Source organism: Miniopterus schreibersii, assembly GCF_964146895.1.
Source record: "Miniopterus schreibersii genome assembly, chromosome: 17".
Taxonomy (NCBI): domain Eukaryota; kingdom Metazoa; phylum Chordata; class Mammalia; order Chiroptera; family Miniopteridae; genus Miniopterus; species Miniopterus schreibersii.
The window spans coordinates 31946287-31967910 of NC_138117.1; the positions used below are offsets into that span (position 1 = coordinate 31946287).

A 21624-nucleotide genomic window follows, 5' to 3' on the forward strand; every position below is an offset into this window, starting at 1 on the left:
CAGAAACTCTAGGTGAGGGGTAGCAAGCAGGGGGATTTTAACAAGCCCTCCAGGTGGCTCTGCTGTCCACTGATGTTTAAGCCAAACAGATTGTTGGAGACGCTCTGCCTGCTTCTCTAGAGAGGTAGACAAGGTCATAACGTGTACGACTTGCAAGTGCTTCCTGATGAAAGAGGGATGGGATGAGGGACTTGGAAAGGGGAGGGTGGAGAAAGGGGAGTGTGACTAGGCTACTGTGGACGGAGGGCCGGGCACCTCCATCTGTGAGAAGAGGGGGTTTCCTCGATGAGTCGTGGTCACATTTTCAATGAAACAGATTTCAGATGTGAAACAGTAGATTTCCAAAATAAAACAGAAATAATAATTCTTTTTTTTTTTTTAAATCCCAGCCTTTAATGGAGCTTTCACACTCATCCTAACATGATAGAAGGAGCAGCTGAAAACCGATCCAGTGTCTAGAACGGCGGCTTGTTTAGAGTAGAGCTCTAGTTCCCACTTCAGAAAGTTCAAGGTAGTCATCTCAATAAAGACTAAGAAAGCAGAAGACCAAAGACATTTTATAAAGATATACTTTACCTCATAGCAGGCATGCTAATTGAATGTTGAATGGAGCGTATACTAAGGCAGCATTAAAAAGAGACAGAAATGAAGTTAGTACACTGGTGATAACATAAACAGAACTTGGCTTCCTGGAAGCTTGTTCCTTTGGCACCGTGAAGAATCATCTCCTTTTTGAGGTGGAGGGGATCAGAGATATTTCAAAATAATTTACTTTCACTCCTGAGCCAATTTAATCCCTATCGTTAACAGCCAACAATTCAATCTTGCATTTTTACAGCACGTTGGAAACTAAAGTGTTCCAACCTGAATCTGCTGGGCATCAAGCCACCAGGCTCAGAAGTTAAATAATTCACCCAAGGTCACAGCAGAATCAAGAATGGAACTCGGGTCTTTGGGGCTCCCAATTTAATGTTCACCACCTCCTCTCAAAAAACAGTGCACACACACATACAGGTACACACACGCACAAGCCAGGCCAGGGGAGGGCTCCTCGGTCTTCTTTCCCCCATATATTTGTCACCAGAACAGGAAAGTTAAAAATAAATCACCTATTTGGTGATGTTAAGTGATCTACATATCCCTCCTTAGTAATCATCGTATCAGTTTTCTACTAAGGGACACTTCTACTTCATCCCAATTAAACTAACTGTTCTTAATGGTCATTCAAATAACATCTGGCCCCTGTTTGGCTGGGACCAACTTCTTACTCAAGGGCAATGCAGTTCACTGACCGCTCAGGGTCAAGGTTATCCACTCTTAGCTGCCTCCCACAGAGGCCACCTTATAAGATGAAGTTCCTTCATTCCTGGGCTCACGCAGTCACTGTATCCTGCTGATTCTGTTACTATGCTTAGAATGCTCTGATCACTGACGGCATTTTTGGTCATTGATTTCCTTTGGGTAAGTTGGATAGTCCAAGATATTAATTCTCTATTCTTTTTCAATATTGTGTGTTTTATGATTTAAGTTTCTGAAAGACTCAGCTGTGACAATGTATTTCCAGGGTAGCTCCCCAAACCTAGCTTTGCGTTAATGTGTAATAATACGGAGTCTGATGCTAATACAAATCCAGATATGCTGGCAGCTGGTGTAGTCAAGATTATCAGCCAATAAGCCACTTGGACATCTTCATAGTTCATGTCTTCATAACACAGGAAAAGATGCACACAGCTCAGCACTCCCTCTATCCTGTAACAGTGGGAATCTATTCTGGGAGGAATCTGCTAAGTCTTTTCCCGCTTGATGCTGGGCCCACATCTCAAGGCTGGAGATTAATAAAAATCATCTTAGTTTACAGCACAAGAACTCCAGATGGTACTGCTCTTCCTAGGACCCTAAAGAAGCTGTCTACAGCCACGTCGCCACAAGCACTTCACCATCATCATGTGACACCTGGACCACCGCCAACCTCCTGGTGATCTACAAACTGTTCGGACTGAATGGGAAAAAAAAAAAGAGTTCAGACGATTGGGATTCTTGTCCAGAGATGCTGTGATTAGGACACCTCGCTCTGTCAGTTAGCGGAGGGAGATACCTGAGCTTAGAGGTCGGGAAAGACATTTTGGGGGACCAGGTGCAAGAATGCAGAGGAGCCTGAAACAAGTAAAAAATATCTACAGGTTTATATAAAGAAACACATGGAAGAAAAAAAAAAAGATAGAGAAATTCCCTTTGGAAATAAAGACAAAGTTAATTAGCACTTCCTCTTAAATATATCAATGAGGCTACTCAGTTAGGATAGTATGCTATCAATAACACCAAAATCGATGTTCAACACCAGAAACAAGGGCAATGACAAGGCTCAAGTCTCTCCCAAAACATTCAGGCATGAGTCAGCGCTGACCACATACGTGGGGAAACTGAGCAAACAGGAGAGGGGTGGATATGAACACTCCACATACAGGGGAAGCTGGCTGTCCCCAGAGGGCCTCCCAGGATAGTGCTCATTACCACATCCCACATCTGGCCCCCAACCTCGCTGCACCTAATTCTCACAGCATCAAAAACAGACCTCTCCTCCTCCCTACACACCCACCCAAGGCTTAACCCAGATATCTAAATCCCAAGTGCTAATTTATTGATTGACAACATAAAATAAAAACTTGCTGAGCCTAACAATTCCATTCAGCGGAAGAGCCACAATTCCTTCAGAGAGTGAGCTCACTGCCACACTCCAATGGGTAAGCATGGACCCAGAACAAAAGGAGTTAACAGGATTACCCAACCACTCCGAGAGCCTCCTGCGTCCAGAAAACACTGCTGTGAGTGAAACGCTCAAACCTATCCCAGCTCCCTCTCCCTGCACTGTCCTCTGGGGCATGTGGCCTATATTTGCCTCTGTGACTCACTGATTTAAAAGATGTGGTTTTCTTTATATATATTTCCTATTATAAATGTTTTCACGTGTCTTCTGTTATATATGAACACATTAAATCAGATTACAATCAGGACTTCTTGGCCTAGAAATTATTTTTTTAATGACTTTCTCCAAGTTTCATCTTTAAGAATTAATTATAAAATTTGGCTTTCAAAAGATAGTCTTTTTCTCTCTTTTTCCATGTTTCAATCAAAAGCCTTACTTTAACTTCCATGTATTGATATGCAATAGATTATTCATTGAAAACAGGACTGAAAATGGTGGAGACTGTAATGGCAATTACGTATTTTTAAAGATGAAAGAAGGGAGCTGGAGAGGAGCGGCAACACTCCACGACTTTCTGGCGAATCAACAGGATGACATGCGGGGCTCTCTCAGTGTACATTTGCTCGATTTTTTTAAAGGTCAAGCGAAAGAACAGTGTTCATACTGATGAGACGTCATTCTCAACAGCACTCACACATTTTGATATCTGTGTTCCTATCACATCTTATGTAACCAGGAGCAACAGGGCGCTCCCATTCCCAGCTCCTCACCAGGCCCCCTTCCTTCCCCGCTCCACCCACTCCCCGGTGTTAAGGTCTTTCAGAACGAGAACCTTCGGAGGGATGGTTCTGCTTTGGACCTGCCCCCAGAAGCCACTCTGAGGTTCCCAGGATGGATGATGGGACCGAATGCACATTCACACAACTCACGTGACTTTAGATAAAACTGTCTGAACAGCTGCCTGGAACACTTGGACCATTTCTAATTAAACCTAAGGTACAGAATCCCCTCCTATCATGGATTTCTTGCCTTTTTCAAAGCACAATTTTAGCTTTAAGTGGTTCGATATTTAGAGTTGATTTATCCCTATAATTCACTCTGACCTCCTGGGCTAAGTCTCCCTGGGACAGAAGGGCCTCCGCCATAAGTACCCATTTGCTTAAGAAGACAAATAGCTAGACAGTGAGCGACTGAGAGGACAGTTCGCGTGAACAGGACAGATGGCGACTGCTTACTATCTTTCGGCCCACACCCCGAACACCCTGCCCCACCTTGTTCTCTCCCACTGGCTGCACAGCCCGTCTGTATGGAAGACGGGATGGTCTGCTCAGCATCACAGAGGCTCCTTCTATAAGGCATGGGTTGGCCTGACATCTTTTTGGTGGGCTTTCCTTTTTGGCCCAATAGACTTTTATTTTCCCTTTACAACCATGAAATTTCCTTGTGTGCACAGGTAAAGAATATAACGACAGTAAAGAAACAATAAATACGAAAAAACCGTAAGCTAGTAAAACAAGTACTAAAAACTGCAGAGTCATAGCATATTTTATCTTGTGTATATTTACCATATACATATATTTACCATATACCATACTTTTTCTTATATATATTTTACCATAGACATAAAAAACACTCATAGTAAGCTGGATGAGAAGGGAGACTGCCCGTGTGAGCCAGTCCATTACGAATGCACAATGGGAGCCGGGCGAAGGGCTCATCCTTACAAGGGCACCAAAGACAGGAAAGTGTGAAAAACAAACAACGTGAGACGTTTGAAGGGAGGGATTCTGCATGCCATGGCAGAGATGCTTTTTTTTAAAAAAAAAGGTAAAAAAGAAATGTCAAAATCATTTCCACTGCCCTTGAATCACAGTGTCAAATCCTTCTTTTAATGTCTCCATTACGCATGGTATACAAGAAACCCGCCCTTAGAAAACAGGGAGAGCACCAGACAGGAAAATATTCCAAATGCAAGAATACTAGGTAGTGGACAAACACGACCATCCAGTGCGGCATCACAACCTAAGGAAACACACGTGTCAAACGACCGCGGAGCCGCAGCGATGGCGCAGACTCTCCTTACCTACAGGAGTGTGAAAAGGCTTGCAATCTGCAAGAAGCCACAGTCAGCATTAAAAAAGAAAGGAAGCTCCGGTAAATCTAAAACAATTAAATCACCCACTTTTTAACAGTTGCGTAAGGTTTGAACTGGATTGTGAAATGCTACACAGTTGAGTCGGCAGAGAATGAAATGAGAGCACGAGAGGTGTGTAAGTCATCGTCAACAGGGTTCCAGGACGCTGCATTTATTATGTGATGCTTAGACCGAGGGCAGAACAAATATGAAGAGCAAGTTCTTTGGTGTTTGAGGTACAAAGTCTAATACATGGATGGACAAACTTGTTCCACCAACAGAATTCTGGTTGTAAAATCTCCTGTCCCCACAGAGGAAAAGCACAAAGTCATGCAATCCAAGGGTTTTGTTTTTAAATCGCAAACTTTTCATGCCAACAGAAGCACAGCCAATTGAAGCCACGTCTGTCCTTCCCAGTGCTATGCTAGTCCATGAAGTGGGGGCACACAAAAGCACTGGGAAGTGGGCTTACCAAAATGGCCAGGGAAATTCTGCAGACTCAACTAGAAGAGATATGCAAAATAAAACGCAACGGCACAAAATCAAGATGCAGGCGTAAGCAGACACGCAGACGTGGCTTACAAATAACTGCAAATCAGTGCACGGTGAGCGTGGTAGAGTGACACAGTGGTGTAAAAACGCAACGTGGAGGAGGCAAGGCATGTCTCAGGCCACGCGTGCACTTCGGTGCTCCTGGACTCACCCCCAGGGAGACACCAGGCTCAGCCCACAACCACAATTTGCAACCACGAGGGGCATGTTTACTCCATACGGTCAGGAAAGACTCAAAGGACAAAAGTTCACAACCAGAACTGTTCAGGAACCTTAAACATATTCATAAGGTGATCGCTTTGAACGCTGTGCCTACAGGTTAGACTGCTCAGCCTGAAGGACCTGAGGCAGCGTTTCAGGCCCTGGCTTGAAGGTGTGCCTGCAGCCCTGGACCGGGATCCAGCATCACCCGGAACCAGAGCCGGGACACCGAGGCACCACAGCGCACTGTCATCTGCCTCAGCCACAGAACGAGCAAGAAAGAGCAGGACATACTTTACGTCTTCCAGCTTCTTGGTGATGACTGATCCCACCGATGCGAAAGCAGCCGACGCCTTCTGTCCGGCTTGAGACAAGGTTTCAGATGTCTTTTTGTAGCTGTATCAAATTATAAAAGAAACAGAGCAAAGAAAAGTAAGCTAACCTTTTTTGTTAAGAACATCTAAAATCCTTCCCAACCACCAGGTTGGCATCCTCACAGCATCTAAATCCTTAACCACCACTCGGGCACAGCCTTCTGCGTTGCCCCAGGACAGCGGAAGGACAGAGGCCTGGGAGGCAGAGTGAGGGAGAAAAACGGTCCCGGAGCAACACTGACAATGAGCCAGAGGCGGAAAGAAACCTCCTACCCTGCCCTTTGCCAGGTAAGCCAAACAAAACAAAAATGAAATCAAATTCCTCACCCACCTTCTACAAGTTTATCTCCTAAAAAGGGGCCAAAAGCAAGGTCAGGCCCACATGTACTTTATTATCCAAATTAACTAAATGAGCATAAAGAATTTTTTCACTGTTGCACATCTACTCTCAACAGAGAACCTCAAGGCACAATAGTTAAAATACCTGACACTTGGGTGTGATATTTGCTGGGACACAAAGTTATGACTCACCACCTCCCTCTTCTCGTGTCCCCAGAGATTAGCAAAGGGGAAACAAAAAAAAAACAAAGGACACGGTACCCACAACAAAGGGGTCCAGAGCCCACATTATAGAAAAGAATGACCCTTTCACTATCAATATGAAAAACAAAGGCAGTTTAATAGTTTCCTGCTGTCTTCCCACTGCCTCCTTATGTGGGTAGAAAATGGACCACGGGGGTGGGCACCCTAGTGTGGTGATGTCAGACCAGTGGCCTCACAGCTGCCGGTCACCAGCTCAGCCCACAGGACTGAATTCAGGTGACAGAGAGCGCAGCTGGGAATCTGTTACTAGACTCGTGCTCCTCCTAGTGCCAGGGAAACAAAATGCATCACGTGCTCAAAAAGACTAAAAGATTAAGGGGTGAGCCTCTGCCACCAGCGCGCTCAGAGATGGCGACCCGAAAGTCTCGTGCTAAGTAGAGAGCAGGGCAAAAGAGACCAGTCAGATCCCGCCTCTGCTTTTGATGGGTGTGTGATGTGAGCTGGAAACTTTCCTGGTCCTGTTTCCTAGTTTAGGGCCATCTCACCACCCCCTCTATCCCATTCCCCCGAGAACCAAATGGCATGTGCGTGTCCGGCACGTCAATACAGAGCATTTTTGAAACTTAAGACTTCATTTCCTCGACTCACGTACAAGGCTGGTTTTCTTTCTAGTCCCTACAACAGTCTGGGAGGCCAATGTTACAGGAGAGTCAGGTACGCTTGAGAGCTAGGGGAAAGTGCCCTGTTTCGTACAAAGAAAAGTTGCAGAATCGGCCTCACTGCCTCTCTATTCCCCTCCCCACACAAGAGGAGCAAGCGCGTCCTTCGCATCCTCTGGACCAGCGTGTGGTCAGGGGACCTACGCAGGCGTCGCGGTCACGTCTTGCCACCCTTTGGCGATGTTCTGCCTGAGCTCCTGGAGGGAATTGATCCCGAGTTTCCGCTTGATCTCTGCCAGGTGCTTCTCTTTTGCTGCTAACACCTGAGAGAGGGTCTGAATCTCTTCTTCTACCTGTGAGGACGGAGTTGGGGGGAGAACACAGCAAGGTCATTCGATAAATTAAGGTTATTAGTGCAAAACAATACTGAAAATTCTCAAGGCATTTTGAAACATTTTTTGATTCATTTATCTTGTCGCCTTACAGGCTATGTTGCTAAGTAAACTGGTTACATGCTGTCTCTCCTGCAGGGCTCCTCTTTTCTCTTCTACACACTTCCATGTGGACTTGTTCCATGGGGAGCTGTCCTCTCCCCTGTCCCCTATACTTCCTTAATCAGCTGTCTCATGGAGGCTTAGGACTCGAATCTCTACACAGATAATATTCACATTATTCAGCATCCTCTCCTGACCTCTGGTCCACATGTCTTGCTGGATATTTATACTCAAATGCCCATAAGAACTTGTATTTGCACCCTAAGTCAGACTAATCTCCATCGTCCCCCAAAACATGCACAAAACCCAACCTCTTTGCATAGTTCATGAGTTTATGCAAGAACTGTCAGTCCCAGTGCCTGTCAAAGCCACATTCATAAATAAATCAAGCTGTCTCCCCGGGAGGTCCCTGTGGAAGTCCCCTGTGGACCTCTGATGCTGACTGACGAGCCTCGGCTAGGTGGTGAGAGTGGACAGCCGTCCCACCGAGTGGCCAACAAACAGCCATGCGCCTGGTGTGAAAAGAGATGCTTGACTCATCGGAGCTCTCTCATTCAAGAGTCTAGCTTGAGAGGTGAAAGAACATTGGGAGGAAAGCTGGAAAAGACTTGGATAAAGAAGCCCTGAGTACAGGAGGGACACAGTGAGATTATGATGTGTCCAATTTCTGTATCAGGCTAATACAGGCCTTTAGAATGAGTTAGGAAGATGTTACCCTCTGCTATTTTGTGGAAGAACTAATTGCCATTAATTCTTTCAAATGCTTGATAAAATCCATCAGTAAAACCATCTGGTCTTATACCTTTTTTTTGGACGTTTTTGATTACTGATATAATCTCTTTACATGTCGTGGGTCTGTTCAGGTTTTCTATTTTTTCGGAGGGTCAGTTTTGATCATTTATATGTTTTTAAGAATTAATCAGAACACATTAAGACTTATGGGTGCAGTGAAAGTGGTGCTCAGAGGGAAACTGACCGCTCTAAAGGCCTGCATTTAAGAAACAGCAAGGTTCTCAAATCAATAATATGGTTTTAAACCTTGAGGAATTAGGAAGAGAAAAGCAAACTAAACCCAAAGCAAACAGAAGGAAGGGAATAAAGGTTAGAGTGAAGATAAACAAAATAGAGAACAGAAAAACAACAGAGAAGATCAAGGAAACCAAAAACTGGTTCTTTAAAAAGATCAACAAAATTGACAGGCTGGAGTGATGGAAAAAATAAAAGTGAAGACATAAATAACTAAAATCAGAAATGAAAGTGGCAACATTACCACCCATCTTACAGAAATAAAAAGGGTCATAAGAGAACAGTACTATGAGCAATTGTATGCCAACAAACCATATACAGAAATTAACTCAAAATGGATCAAAAGCTTAAATATAAGAGCTAAGAACCTTAGAAGAAAACATGGATAAAAATCTTTATGATCTGAATTTTGGAATTGGGTTCTTAGCTATAACACCAAAAGCACAAGCAATTAAAGTAAAAATAAATTGGACTTCATCGAAATGTGAAACTTTTGTGCAATAAAACACTATGAAGAGAGTGAAAAGGCAACACATGAAATGGGAGAAAACATCTGAAAATCATACACTCACAAATCTCATAGAGCTCTTAACAACAAAAAAGGCCAAGAAAAACACCAATTTTTGAAAAACTAGACAAAGGATTTGAATAGACATTTCTCTAAAAAAGATACACAAATAGCTAATAAGCACATGAAAAGATGCTCAATATCATTAGTCACTAGAGGAACCGTATCAAAACCACAATGAGATATGGTATCACTTAATACTCACTAGGATGGTTATAATAAAAGACAGAAAATAACTAATGCTGGCAGCAAGGATGTACAGAAACTGCTGATGCAGATGTGAAATGGTGTCCCTGCTGTGGAAGACAGTTTTGAGGGTGCCCCCAAAAGTCCTATGGAATCACCGTATGACACAGCATCTCCACTTCTAAGTCTATAGCTGAAGGAACTGAAAATAGGTATGCAAACAAGTCCTTTTACACAAATGTTCCTCTGCCTCTATGAGAGTCAGAAGGTGGAAACCACCCAAATGTCCATCAATGGATGAATGGACAAACAAAATGTGGCAGACACAGAAGATGGAATATTATTCAGCAGTCAAAAGCAGTGAAGTACCAACACGTGCGACATGAAGCTGAACCTCACAAATATGCTGAGTGAAGCCAGATAAAAGGTGAACTGTTGTAAAATTCTAATTATATAAAATACCCAGAACAGGTCAATCGATAGAAAGAGATTAGCAGGAGCTGAGGGGGGAAGACTGGGGGACTCCCGCTTTGTGAATTCGGGTCTCCTCTGGGGTTGCTGGAAATGTTTTGGAACGAGACAGAGGTGACAGCTGCACATTATGAATGTGCTAAACGCCACGGAGCTGTACAAAGGGTAGAACAAAGTCACTGACGTAAAAAGCCAAGCGTATTACTGTAGGAGGAGCCCTTGAAAGACGTTCCCTATGGCCTCTCTCATCCCTTTCCTCCCTCTCACCCTGCCTCCCAGGCCCACGTCACCCGTACACGCCTTCTCTCATGTCAAAACGAAGTGACACCTTCCCTCCCACTGCTCTCCCCGCTCCAGGGCAAGTGCACACGCGCTGCTCTCCCCGGCACTGACTATAAGACATCACCACGCGCTTTAGGGAAACAAAGACGCTCTATTTTCAGTACGAAGCGGGACGTTCTTCACCTTTGCAAGCTCTCTCCTGAGCTCTTCTTGTTCATCCTCAGACAGGGTCTCCGTGGCACCGATGGTAGCAGCAACATCTTCTCCGGCCTCGGGCGCTGAGTCTGTTCTCAGCAGACCTTGTTGGGGTTACAAAAAAAAAAAGCCTGTAAGACACGAAAGCTAAGCACAACCTTCCTTTACGCTCCCCACTGGCCCAGCCAGAGTCCAGCCAACGAGGCTGGATCCGCGCATCAGCTGCCTGAACCCTGAGCCACCGAGCTCCCCGAGAGGAGACCACAGAAGACTCGGCGCTAAGCACTAAAAGCCACCCGCTTAGACTTTGCCAAAATACGAATTGAGAAAATACAGCATTCGCTCAGCTTCTGTTCATGACCTCGGTCAGGATCTAGTCACTGCAAAGCAGAAGAGGGACGAGTCCAGGAAGGGGATCTTGGCAGGGCCTGAAATGCTAAACCAGTGATGCAGCAAGAGGGGAGCTCTGGGTGGCCTGAGCTTCCTCTGGCTGTCAGACCCACGCTGAACCGCCTCGGGAGGGAGAAATGCTGAGCAGACTCGGTGCCTGAAGAAGCTTTATTCTATTTCTTTCCATTAGGTAGGAGATGTAGGAAACACCTTCTTGCAGCTTTATAGATATACAAGGTATCCCAAAAAATGTATACACACTTTAACAGCTAATTCTATCACATTTTGAAAATGAAGTGTATTTATTAAACACAGCTTTTCTAATTATTCAAAGTGTGTATACATTTTTTGGGACACCCTGTGGGGCAAAAGTAGGTTTACAGTTGTCTGTATGGAAAATAATACAAGAATAAATAATAATACAAGAATAAACTCTGTTTTGCATACTCACAACCGTAAACCTACTTTTGCCCCACCATATATGTACATATATATATTATCCAGATACCCTTTAAAAATTCCTAATGTGTATATTCAGAGAAAAGACCAACACCCACGTCAATTCTCCACATTATTTAAGACCAACCCCAGCAGTGCCCATCGCCCTGGAGCAGAGCCTGCGTCTGCCCATCCATCGGAAGAAGTCAGTATTTCCAGTATTTCTGGAGAACACCCAGGAGGCAGCTGCCTCCCAGCACCTGTCCTCCCCTCTGCCCACCCAGCCAGCCGTGCTCAGTGGTAGGGTGAGGCCTGTGAGGCCCCCCACACCCTGGGTGCAAAATTTAAGGGGGCACCAAAAAACTCAATATGAACAGCTTAAATATTTTAATGCAATCATTTGTAAAAGTCAGAATTAATTCACAGAATCCAAGATGAATAAAATACCCGAATTTTAAATTTGACTTTTTCTTTAGCCACAGGCTCCAAAATAGCTTTGCACAGCACTGCTCCTGCTCTTGTCTTTGCTTTAATATGTTTTTATTGATTTTAGAGAGAGAGGAAGGGGGGGAGAGAGAGGTAGAAACATCGATGAGAGAGAAACATCAACATTGATCGGCTGCCTCCCACACTCACCGTGCTGGGGATCAAGCCTGCAACCCCGGCACGCGGCTTGACTGGGAATCAAACCTGCGACCTCGCCGCATGGGCCGACGCTCAACCATTGAGTCACACTGGCTGGGCCTGCGCTTATGTTTATTTAAAATTTTAGTATTTTGTTCATTATGGGTTTCTTTACATTGCTTTTAATTTTTTGAAATATCTTATTAACATGTTACTTATCTTGATCACTGAGTTTCTGCGTGCCCCCTTAAATTCTACACCGCATCACAGTGTACCTGTCCGTTCCCATGTCACCTGTTTGTGTTCTCACGGTCTCCCACAGCAGCAGATGCTTTTATGTGGAGGGCCAGAGGAAGGTGTCCCCCTCTTCATGCCACTGAGCATTAAAGACACTATGGATGTTCCCCATCCTACCCAACCCCCACATCCATTTCTGAGAAATGCTGGCACTGCCATGGCAGCTATGTGCACCCGCCCAGAGCTGGGTGCCAGCAGTAGATGGCCTCGCAGCCAGGCAGGCAGGAAGAAGGAAGAACACTGCACCATTCAACAGGACCCAGCACCGTGGCCAACCTAAGAGGAGTGGCCAACACAGTGAGTACCTACATCCTGTAAGAGGTACAAAAACACTTGCGAAACAGTCTATTGTATATTAACTGCATAATGGTAGGTAGTAATTATAATAACTAATCGCTAGCGTAACTGTATCAAAACAGTGCCTACCTGAACGGTGTTTACAGAATTGTTAAAGGCATCAAAGTAATACAAACAAAACAATCTGAAACCGCAAACTGGAGTGGGGAACAGACCGGGACTGAGCCCTCTCCCGCAAAGACACCACCAGACAGGTACAATCAGGGGTGGTAAGGCTCAAAGAATAATTGTGTCTATAAGTTCCCTCTGAAATAGCTTAGGACAGGCGGCCTGAATAATATTTCTAGGATAGAAATCTCATCACGTCATTCCCTGGCTTAAAATCCTTTAGTCATCCCCTATGGTTTTCGAGACAAAGTCCAACCCTGTAGTTCAGCACCCAAGCCTTACTGGGCCCATCCCCTGCTATCTGACAGTGGGACCTTAGACTCCAGCTCTAGAAGATCCAAACTGTGGGCAAGGCACTATGCGAGGTACTGTGAGAAACCAGCAAGGGGGTCCATATGTGCTTGCAAATGTATACCCAACACCAGGTTACATTGCAAAGGAGTGAGGTTGAAAATGGGAGACAAGCATACAGATAGCAATCATATAGGCAACATAGGAAGAACCATATGAGTTCCTTATAAACATTATTTTCAATGTTTTGCTCAGACCTTTCGAGTTTTCCAACTAGAACAAGACACCCCTCAAAAAACCCAAAACTCAGAACTAAACCATGCCTTAAATAACACAGACTCTTTCATATTTTCTAATAAACAGCATTTTGCAAATCTACTTAAGGAAACTGCAGTATCTGATTACTAAGTAAAGCTTTATGCACAGCTGCCCAATTCCAGAAAGAATCTAAGGGGATTCTAATACTACTCAAGTATTTAGTTAGAGTACCAGGGAAAAACAAGGTCTCAGGAAATGGGGTCATGGGGTTGCCCACAGCTGGCTTCAGATCCTCCAAGATGACCTTGAGATTTTATATTCAGAATAGAAAAAAGTTAGCACATTACATGTTCTGCTTGTTCCATATCAGCCTGCAGGTGGCAGCAAATTATCAACATTATCATTTAAAGGTCAGGTTTCAACTGAGGGAAATAATGGAAAATAAAGGATGTGAAGAACAGAATGGTAGACACTGAGATCAACCGGCAGTCGTGACTCTGGCAGAGTATTAACTACCACAGCCACCACGGAGGGCAGGCGATTCACACTCATGCAACACGTCCAAGAGGAGGGATCCCCCTGACCACCTGCAGGTAAGGTACCTGAAGCTTACAGAAGCCAGCCTGCCCATGCTCACATCTGAAAACATGATTTGATTAGGATTTTGAACATTCTTCAAATCATTGATTTCCAAAGTGCAAACAGAGTCGGGGCTAAAAGGTCAGACTTGGGAAGCTACTAGAAGCGACAATAAATAAGGCCCTGCACAAAGTAAAAAAAAAAACCGGGAACCTGAGATGGAAAGCAATCGCTTCATCATGTCCAAATGGCAGTTTCCCCAAACCTGCGAATCCCACCTGTGTCTTAGAGGTTTTTCTAGGTATTACCCCATTTCCCCTACATTCAGTAAGAGTGCAGTACTTATTGGAGAGATGAAGCCTGGCTTTGGGGGAGAAAAGATATTAATTTCTCACAACATGAAAGTTGGGAAATGGGAACGTTTTTAATGTATTCATTACTCAAAACTTTAAGTAATCAAAAGAATTCTTATTGATTATTGAATTTAATGTTCCTCCTCAGAACCTGAGGAAAGCTATTTTTAAAACATGGAAGACAAAATATGACGAATATTTACTGAGGTCTAACACACCAGCCAGCGAGGGAGATTTCCATGTCATCTCATACAAAATTTTTAAAAAAAGAACCTTACCACCAGCAGCCGGAGTGGTTATTTATTTATTTAGGAAACTGAGGTCCTCCGGGGTTAGTAATTTTCTCAGTCAGAGGTGAGATTTAAACACAGGTCTTTGTGACTCTAAACTCCTCCTTCACATAGCCAATCGATGATGTTTCTCTCCCATCAATGTTTCTATTTCTCTATCCCTCTTCCTTCCTCTCCCTCTAAAAATCAATAAAAACATACTTTTTTAAAAAAAGAAAGGCTGCATCATGGGCATTTTGCAATTTATTCAATAAACAAAGCAGACATGGCTTATTCCTAGTTGACAAGCAATGCAGGTAAGTTAGGGCACGTGGAGATGTTTCCACTCATTTTTCTTTAGAAAGTATGCACAGGAGTGTTATGTGTCTGAATAAAGCTAAAAGAATGTTCAGGAGAATAAAATTGAAATCTTAAGTGAAAATAAAGCTTTTTTTTTTTTTTTTTTAGTTTAACTCAAAGAAAATTTTTTTCCTTAATGAAACATAAAACAATGGTTCATCTTAAAATCTGTGGTATCTTCCAGACTACAGACTCATGGGAACTGAGATAATACATTTGTTTTTTAAGATTAAAAGAGAAGGGTGTAAAATTTTTAAAATGTCGGTGGTGTCTTAGATGTGCTGAAACATGATGCTTCAGACTTCGAGAAACTTGTTAGTAATCTGAGGAAAATGAAGTTCTCGGGTTTCCAGCTTCAGCGGGAATGTGCTGAAGAGCAAGGAAGGCCTGGGAAGGGTGAGGTTAGGTTTCAGCAGTGAACGGGTCTCTAGCCTAGCGACACAGCCCTGATGCCACACCCTTACCTTCTCTTCTCCCACCAGGGCCTGGGACAGAGCGAATGTTAACACTGTTCCATGTGAGCTGGTTCACTGGTTATGGATTTACTAAAGCGAAGTTTCTCTGTGCGTTCCCATGGACAGCCACCTGCAAACCACGTACTCCCTAAAACGTCAACCAGGCAAGGAAGCAAAGCCTTTTTAAACAAATTTTGAACCTACGATTACAGGGAAGCCGCGATGGGAAGTCTGGTGAGCAGCCCCCCGCTCAGGTGCCATGGGTACGGCCCAAGTCCCCACTGTTGGAATAGCCACCCCAACAGTCCCTGGTCTTTCATCCACTTTAGACCAGCTGCTTCCTTCAAGACTTTCTGCGATCATCAATTAAAACCTCTGCAGCCACTGTCATGCAATTTTAGATCTGAAAAGAATTTTGCATATTTATCGTATGAAGAAGAAGAGACCGGGGACAGAGGTTATTTAAAGAATAGAAAGATATAAGCATGAGCTTTGAAGTCAGATGGTGTTGTGGGTTAATCTGTGTCCTCCAAAAAGGATATACTCGACTTCCTAACCCCGGATGCCTGCAAACAGGGTCTTGGCAGGTATAATCAAGACGAGATCCTATTGGGTTAGGGTGGGCCCTCATTGTTTCCTTATAAGGAGGAGGACATTTGGAACCAGAGACCAAGAAAGTAGAACATTCCGTAAAGACACAGAGACACAAAGGACACTGCAGGATGATAGACACAGAGACTGGAGAGATGCAGCCACAAGCCAAGAATGCCCAGGACTGTGGTGACCACCAGGAGCTGGAATGAGTCCAGGGAGGCTTTCCCTCAGCTGCCACAGGAGCATGGCCCTGCTGACACCTTGATTTTGCATTTCCAGCCTCCAGAACTGAGACATAAGAAATTTCTGTTGTTTTATGCTAAACTGAAAAGACACCTGCACCCGTATGTTCACAGCAGCACTACTGACAACAGCCAAGATATGGAAGCAACCCAAGTGCTCATCGGTAGATGAGTAGATGAAGAGGTGGTGCATATATGCAACGGAACATGACTCAGCCATGAAAAACAATGAAATCTTGCCATCTGGAACCACATGGATGGACTTAGAGGGTATTGTGCTGAGTAAACTAAGTCAGAGGAAGACAAATGCCATATGATTTCACCTACATGTGGAATCTAAAAAATACAAATAAAAAAAATAAATAAATGAACAAATAGAACAGACTCATAGATACAGAGAACAAACTGATGGTTGCCAGATGGGAGGGGAGATTGGGGGGCTGGGTGAGAAAGGTGAAGGATTGAGAAGGACAAATTGGTAGTTATAAAACAGCCACAGGGATGTAAAGTACAGCATAGGGAAGACTGTCAATAATACTGTAATAACTATGTATGGTATCTTATCACTTATCAGGGTGATAACTTCACACTAGGCTGTATACCTGAAACTACTATAATATTGCATGTCAACTGGACCCCAGGGCCCAGGCCCTGCTCTGGGTATAATGCCCTACGTGTTAATGTCTACTGCACGTGGGGCTGGGTGACCGGGGACCCCAGCACTGAGTTCCAATCCTGCATCGTTAGCCATGTGGCACCTCCTGCACAGTGCCTGCCACACAGACACCCCCTGAATACACAAGTTATAGGAAGGTCTACAGCTGAGTTAGGGCAAAGGTAAGGATGCAGCCTTTCCCACTCTCTGCCTTACATCTCGAGCTTTTTATTTTATGTGTTTCATTCTGACTTCACTGCTTTCACCTACCAAGGTTTTTCTATTTAAAATATATAAAATGTCGCTTTTCTTTTATTTATTTATTTATTTATTTATTTATTTATTTATTTTAATATATTGATTTTAGAGAGAGGAAGGGAGAGGGAGAGAGAGACGGAGACATCAATAATGAGAGAGTTATTGATCGGACGCCTCCTGCACGTCTCCCTTGCTGGGGATCGAGCCTGCAGCTCGGGCATGTGATCCGGGAATCGAATAGAGATCTCCTGGATCATAGGTCGATGCTCAACCACTGAGTAGCCCTGGCAGGGGGTAAAATGTCACTTTTCTGGAAAATAAATAAATAAATACAACTTCTGTCTCATAACCTATCCAAAGATTGTTACATTCAGAGCAGGCCACCTGTCTTCATGTTACAGAGAAGGTGCATACAGAGCCAAGCGCACAGTGGCGGCCTGGGTGGGGCACACATGACATTATAGAAAGGACAATATGATGTTGGCCACCTCTAACAGGGAAGACTAATCGGTTAGAGTTATAATCAAGCCCCAGAAGTTTCTCTGGCAACAAAACCGTATCCACCTCTTTTAGTCTTCAAAGAGGCAAAAATGGTTTGAAGACTCAGTAGGAATAAGAAACTTCAGTTTCTAAGGACTGTTTTATTTAAGCACAAACAAGAGGAAATATGAACATCCTTTTTTAAACCTAGAGACACAAAAAGAGGTAAAACTTATAGTTCAAAATATCTTTGGTGGTAATATCCAAAAAGATCACAAGGTAAAGATATTTTTCCCCGTATAAGTGTGTGCTTTGGGCTCCCATGCTTATGCCTTGGTCTTCGTTTCCAGATGTAACAGAACCTCAGGAGACACGGGGGACATTTGGAGGACCCCACACCAAAGCAGTTCCTCTTCAGAGGCCCTGAGTACAAAGGACCCACTTGACAGGGCTTCTCCGCCACGGCATGATGGACATCCTGAGCCAGGTAACTGTGGTGCCATCTGCCCACTCGGTGTCAGTAGCAGTCCCTCCACGCATCCAGCTATGACAACCAAAGTCATCTCAACATCAGCTCCTGAAGTGGCCAAATGCCCAAAGTGGAAGGTGGGGGAACAACACACCTGCCCCAGGGGAAACCCAGGGACTTAAGGCAAGAGAGCATCTGCTACCTCCTGTTTCACACCGATTCTCTTCAGAAGAGATTCAGGAGCACGAGCCATGGAGACTTTTCAGTTCCTGAAGCTGTCATTTTCCCGTGTTTGTCCAGGGTGAGATCAGTAAAACCATTAGCAAGAAAGACAGGCGGCTGGAGTGGAGGCAGCAGGAACCAGAAACAGGAAAGCTGAGGATCCCTGACCCAACCCACCTGAGGAAGACCCAAGAACCCAGGAGATGCCCTGGGTGGGGTCAGGACTGAGAAGGGGGGCACAGGGCACTAAAGCACAAAGCGAAAGGGAACTGGAGGCCCAGACCTGCTCCTGAGACCAGCTCTGACAGCAGTGCCTGAACAGCACTCAACTCCCTACCCCAGAAAAGGTTGCCCCCCCAAAACTTCACCTCCCAAAGCCCCCTCACAGAAACAGTGGGGGAAGAAGAGATCGCAAAGGCAGAACACATCAGTACTTCCAAATGCTTGACTTGCCTCCTCCAGGTATTCCTAAACGGACCCTTAAATCTCCTTCATCTTAAAAAAATAAAATAAAATAAAATAAAAATCAGTCAATGCCCTCGGAACCATCATTCCCCACAACCCTAATCAGTGTAAAACTCATAAGGGGGCACCCCACAAAAGAGAAGCGAGAGGTCAGCCATGTAGAGATTGGGGGTCCCCAGGGAGGAAGTCACTTCCACTCTTCAATTTCCTCTCTAAGTAAAAGGAGGGTTTACATTTCTTTAATTCTGTGCTGATTTTTACTTAGCAAACCACAGACATGTTTGCTTCTTAAGACCTTTACAATCATGAAAAACTTTCAAGAAGTGATCACTGCTTCCCTAAACGGAAGAGCACGACCCAGAGCAGAAATCACAAAGGAAAATAAAACAGCGACAAGGACGACCCTGAGCTAAGGAATTTCCGTTTCGTGGGGTTTTTTTCAGTGCTTTTAGGTTTTAAAATGATTGCATAAAACTAATATGTCAGATTTTTAAATGGCTCCTATTTCCTGAAATCACTAGAAATAACCCAAGGTGATTATTGCAGCTGCATCCTTCTGTACGCCAGAAAATTCTTAAGAGGAAGAGAGATCCTACGTAAATATCATTAGGGAAATTATCCTTGTAGGTGATCACAGAAGGAAAGAGAAAATGAAACAAAGGACCCCAGCTACCAACCTTGGACACGCCTGTTCTGATCGAACACTGCAGACTGGAAGCAGAATGTTGAGGTCCACGTGGCACATCAAGAATCAACAAAACACCCCCACCCTCCAGTAAAACCCTTGACCAGAGTAACCTATTCTATAACTTCCTTACCACAAAGGACAAAATAGTGGGAACTAAAGAAAAAAAACCAACGAACCAAACACTGGCTTAAGAATTGAGCTTCGTGATGTGGGGACTTTACAACACCTCTCTTGGCCTCAATGCTCACATCTATAAAATGGACTGGAGTGTGAACTAGTCTTTGCCAGTTTCACGCCACGTCATTCAATCATCCATCCATTCGCTATCCATCCATTAATTCATTCAATAAATATCTGTCAAGCCACAGGTGTCAAGCACTATTCCAGGTGCTGAGGAAAACAGTGAACAACAAAGACTGGCATCCCTAATGGAGCTTATATTCCAGATTCTGAAACTTACTAGAAATCAGTGTTTTTCAGCCTATGGGTTGTGAAACTCACTTAGCAGGACCAAATGAGCATTTTTAAAGGAATCAGTGGGGCAGTTTAAAATCTCAGAATTCACCACACATGGGAAGGGTAAGTTCTGCTCCGGCCATTGACATTTGCATTGACAAGGGCTGGGGATCAAGAAGTCTAAGGCACTTCTGAATGTGAGCTGGCCGTACCGACTTGATAAAGACCTCTTTCTGCTCCAGCCACTGGCCCCCATCCTATCCTGCATGCAGATTGCTTCTTAGGAACACTATGCCCATAGATTAAATCTTATCATTTTCTCACTGGCCCCATGACGGCATTTTGGATAAATATCAAAGAATATGTGTTTCAGACCCTCATCCCCAACCTTTCTGAGAAGGATTCCTTTTAACGTCAGTCCTTTTATGAGCACTACTTGTCTGCTGATTAAGAAAATGCATAGCCGCTAAAAGCCACACAAGCTTTTAAATGGACCGGTGATGGATCCATCCTGAGAGCTCCTACATATACACAAAGAACCAACACACGGAAGACACAGGATTCATTCCATCTAGACCCCACACATCAGCTGATGTTCAAACGGATGGCAGGCTACCTGCGCCCTGAGGGGCCCCAGGAACAGAGACTGGGGATGACTAATCCAGGTCCCCACTCCATTTGCATACTGGAGAATCACCATGTTCTTACTAGGCCACTGCTTATGGTGGTTTCTGTTTGTTTTAATGCTCTCTCCCCTCCTTTTTTCCAGCTGAAGCTAACCGCTAAATCTGAGCACTGGTGGGTACCTGAGTTTGGTTTCTGTTGGTCGCTTGCTGTTTCATAATTCTGTTTTTAACCCCATGAGCCCAGCCCCCTACAGGTTGCTCCTGGGAATTGCAATACTAATTGTTGCCAATGTGCCTGGGGACATACCCAGCCCCACCTCCGCTTCTGTTTTAACAAAAAACATCCAAAGGCAGCAACTGAGACAACAGGGAAAGTGAAAGGAAGGAGCTGAGACAGATCCAACGAGAAGAGAACAGACAGGAACTAAGACTGGCAGCACCGACCCACCTGGGACCTCACATGCCCTACACCCCTGCACGCTGATCCCAAGCTCGACCTGAAGTCAGGTAACTATGGTCCTGGCCTCCACGGCCCTGTCACTTGGGCCTCACTCTGTCATGGAGCTCAAGCTTCCCCATTCCCATGTGTGTTGCCTTTGAAGTATTTTCTGCACACAGGATTTAGAAGTCAGGATGCTCCATCTGTTTAGGGGCCAGGCATAGGGGTGACCTCCCCCTTGTGACAGAGGTCCTAGGTGGCCCCGGTGGATACCTCACTGCTGCCTACCAGCCCCCAAATTCTAGAGACCAGCTCTAACTGGTATTCTCCACGTTTCCCCTGCCTGGAAATCCAAAGGACACCCCAAGGGTGGCTACAGGATGCCAGCAATCCCTCAGAGGAAGACTGCAAACCCGCAACCTGAACACTGATGACCTGGTTTCATGCTGGATCCTTTACTAGTTGTTTCCTAAATTACCTACCTTTTAAGCTTACAAAGAGCAAAATGTTATAAGGAAAAAAATGAACTTCTAGGAAAATCTGCTTAATTCTCTGGCAAGTTACAGAGGAAGTCATTTCCCTGTCACCAAGTGTCAGCTGTGACGACAGGACTGGTCTGGGTGGTGGCTCAGGCTGTGCCCAGTTCTATGCTGCCAGTGCTCATGCACCCATACCCCTGACAACAGCCTGGCCCCCAGAACACTCAAACCCAGACCCCTGACTGCAGCCAGGCCCCCAGAACACTCAAACCCAGACCCCTGACTGCAGCCTGGCCCCCAGAACACTCAAACCCAGACCCCTGACAACAGCCTGGCCCCCAGAACACTCAAACCCAGACCCCTGACTGCAGCCAGGCCCCCAG

General features: G+C 44.7%; 1 protein-coding gene across 4 annotated transcripts in view; it reads right to left on the minus strand.

Annotated features, from left to right (window-relative positions):
• LOC308547205 (tumor protein D52) overlaps positions 1 to 21624 on the minus strand; it is a 67734-nt gene that overhangs the window by 3959 nt on the left and 42151 nt on the right. For 2 of the 4 annotated variants that reach the window (XM_081117109.1, XM_081117108.1), the window contains exons 2-6: positions 10378 to 10493; positions 7372 to 7520; positions 5886 to 5987; positions 4788 to 4814; positions 577 to 618 (exon numbers count right to left, since the gene is read on the minus strand). In XM_081117109.1, coding sequence (XP_080973235.1) covers positions 577 to 618; positions 4788 to 4814; positions 5886 to 5987; positions 7372 to 7520; positions 10378 to 10493 — 436 coding nt within the window. The remainder of the gene's footprint in view (positions 1 to 576; positions 619 to 4787; positions 4815 to 5885; positions 5988 to 7371; positions 7521 to 10377; positions 10494 to 21624) is intronic. The other 2 variants (XM_081117110.1, XM_081117111.1) reach the window with 1 other exon arrangement.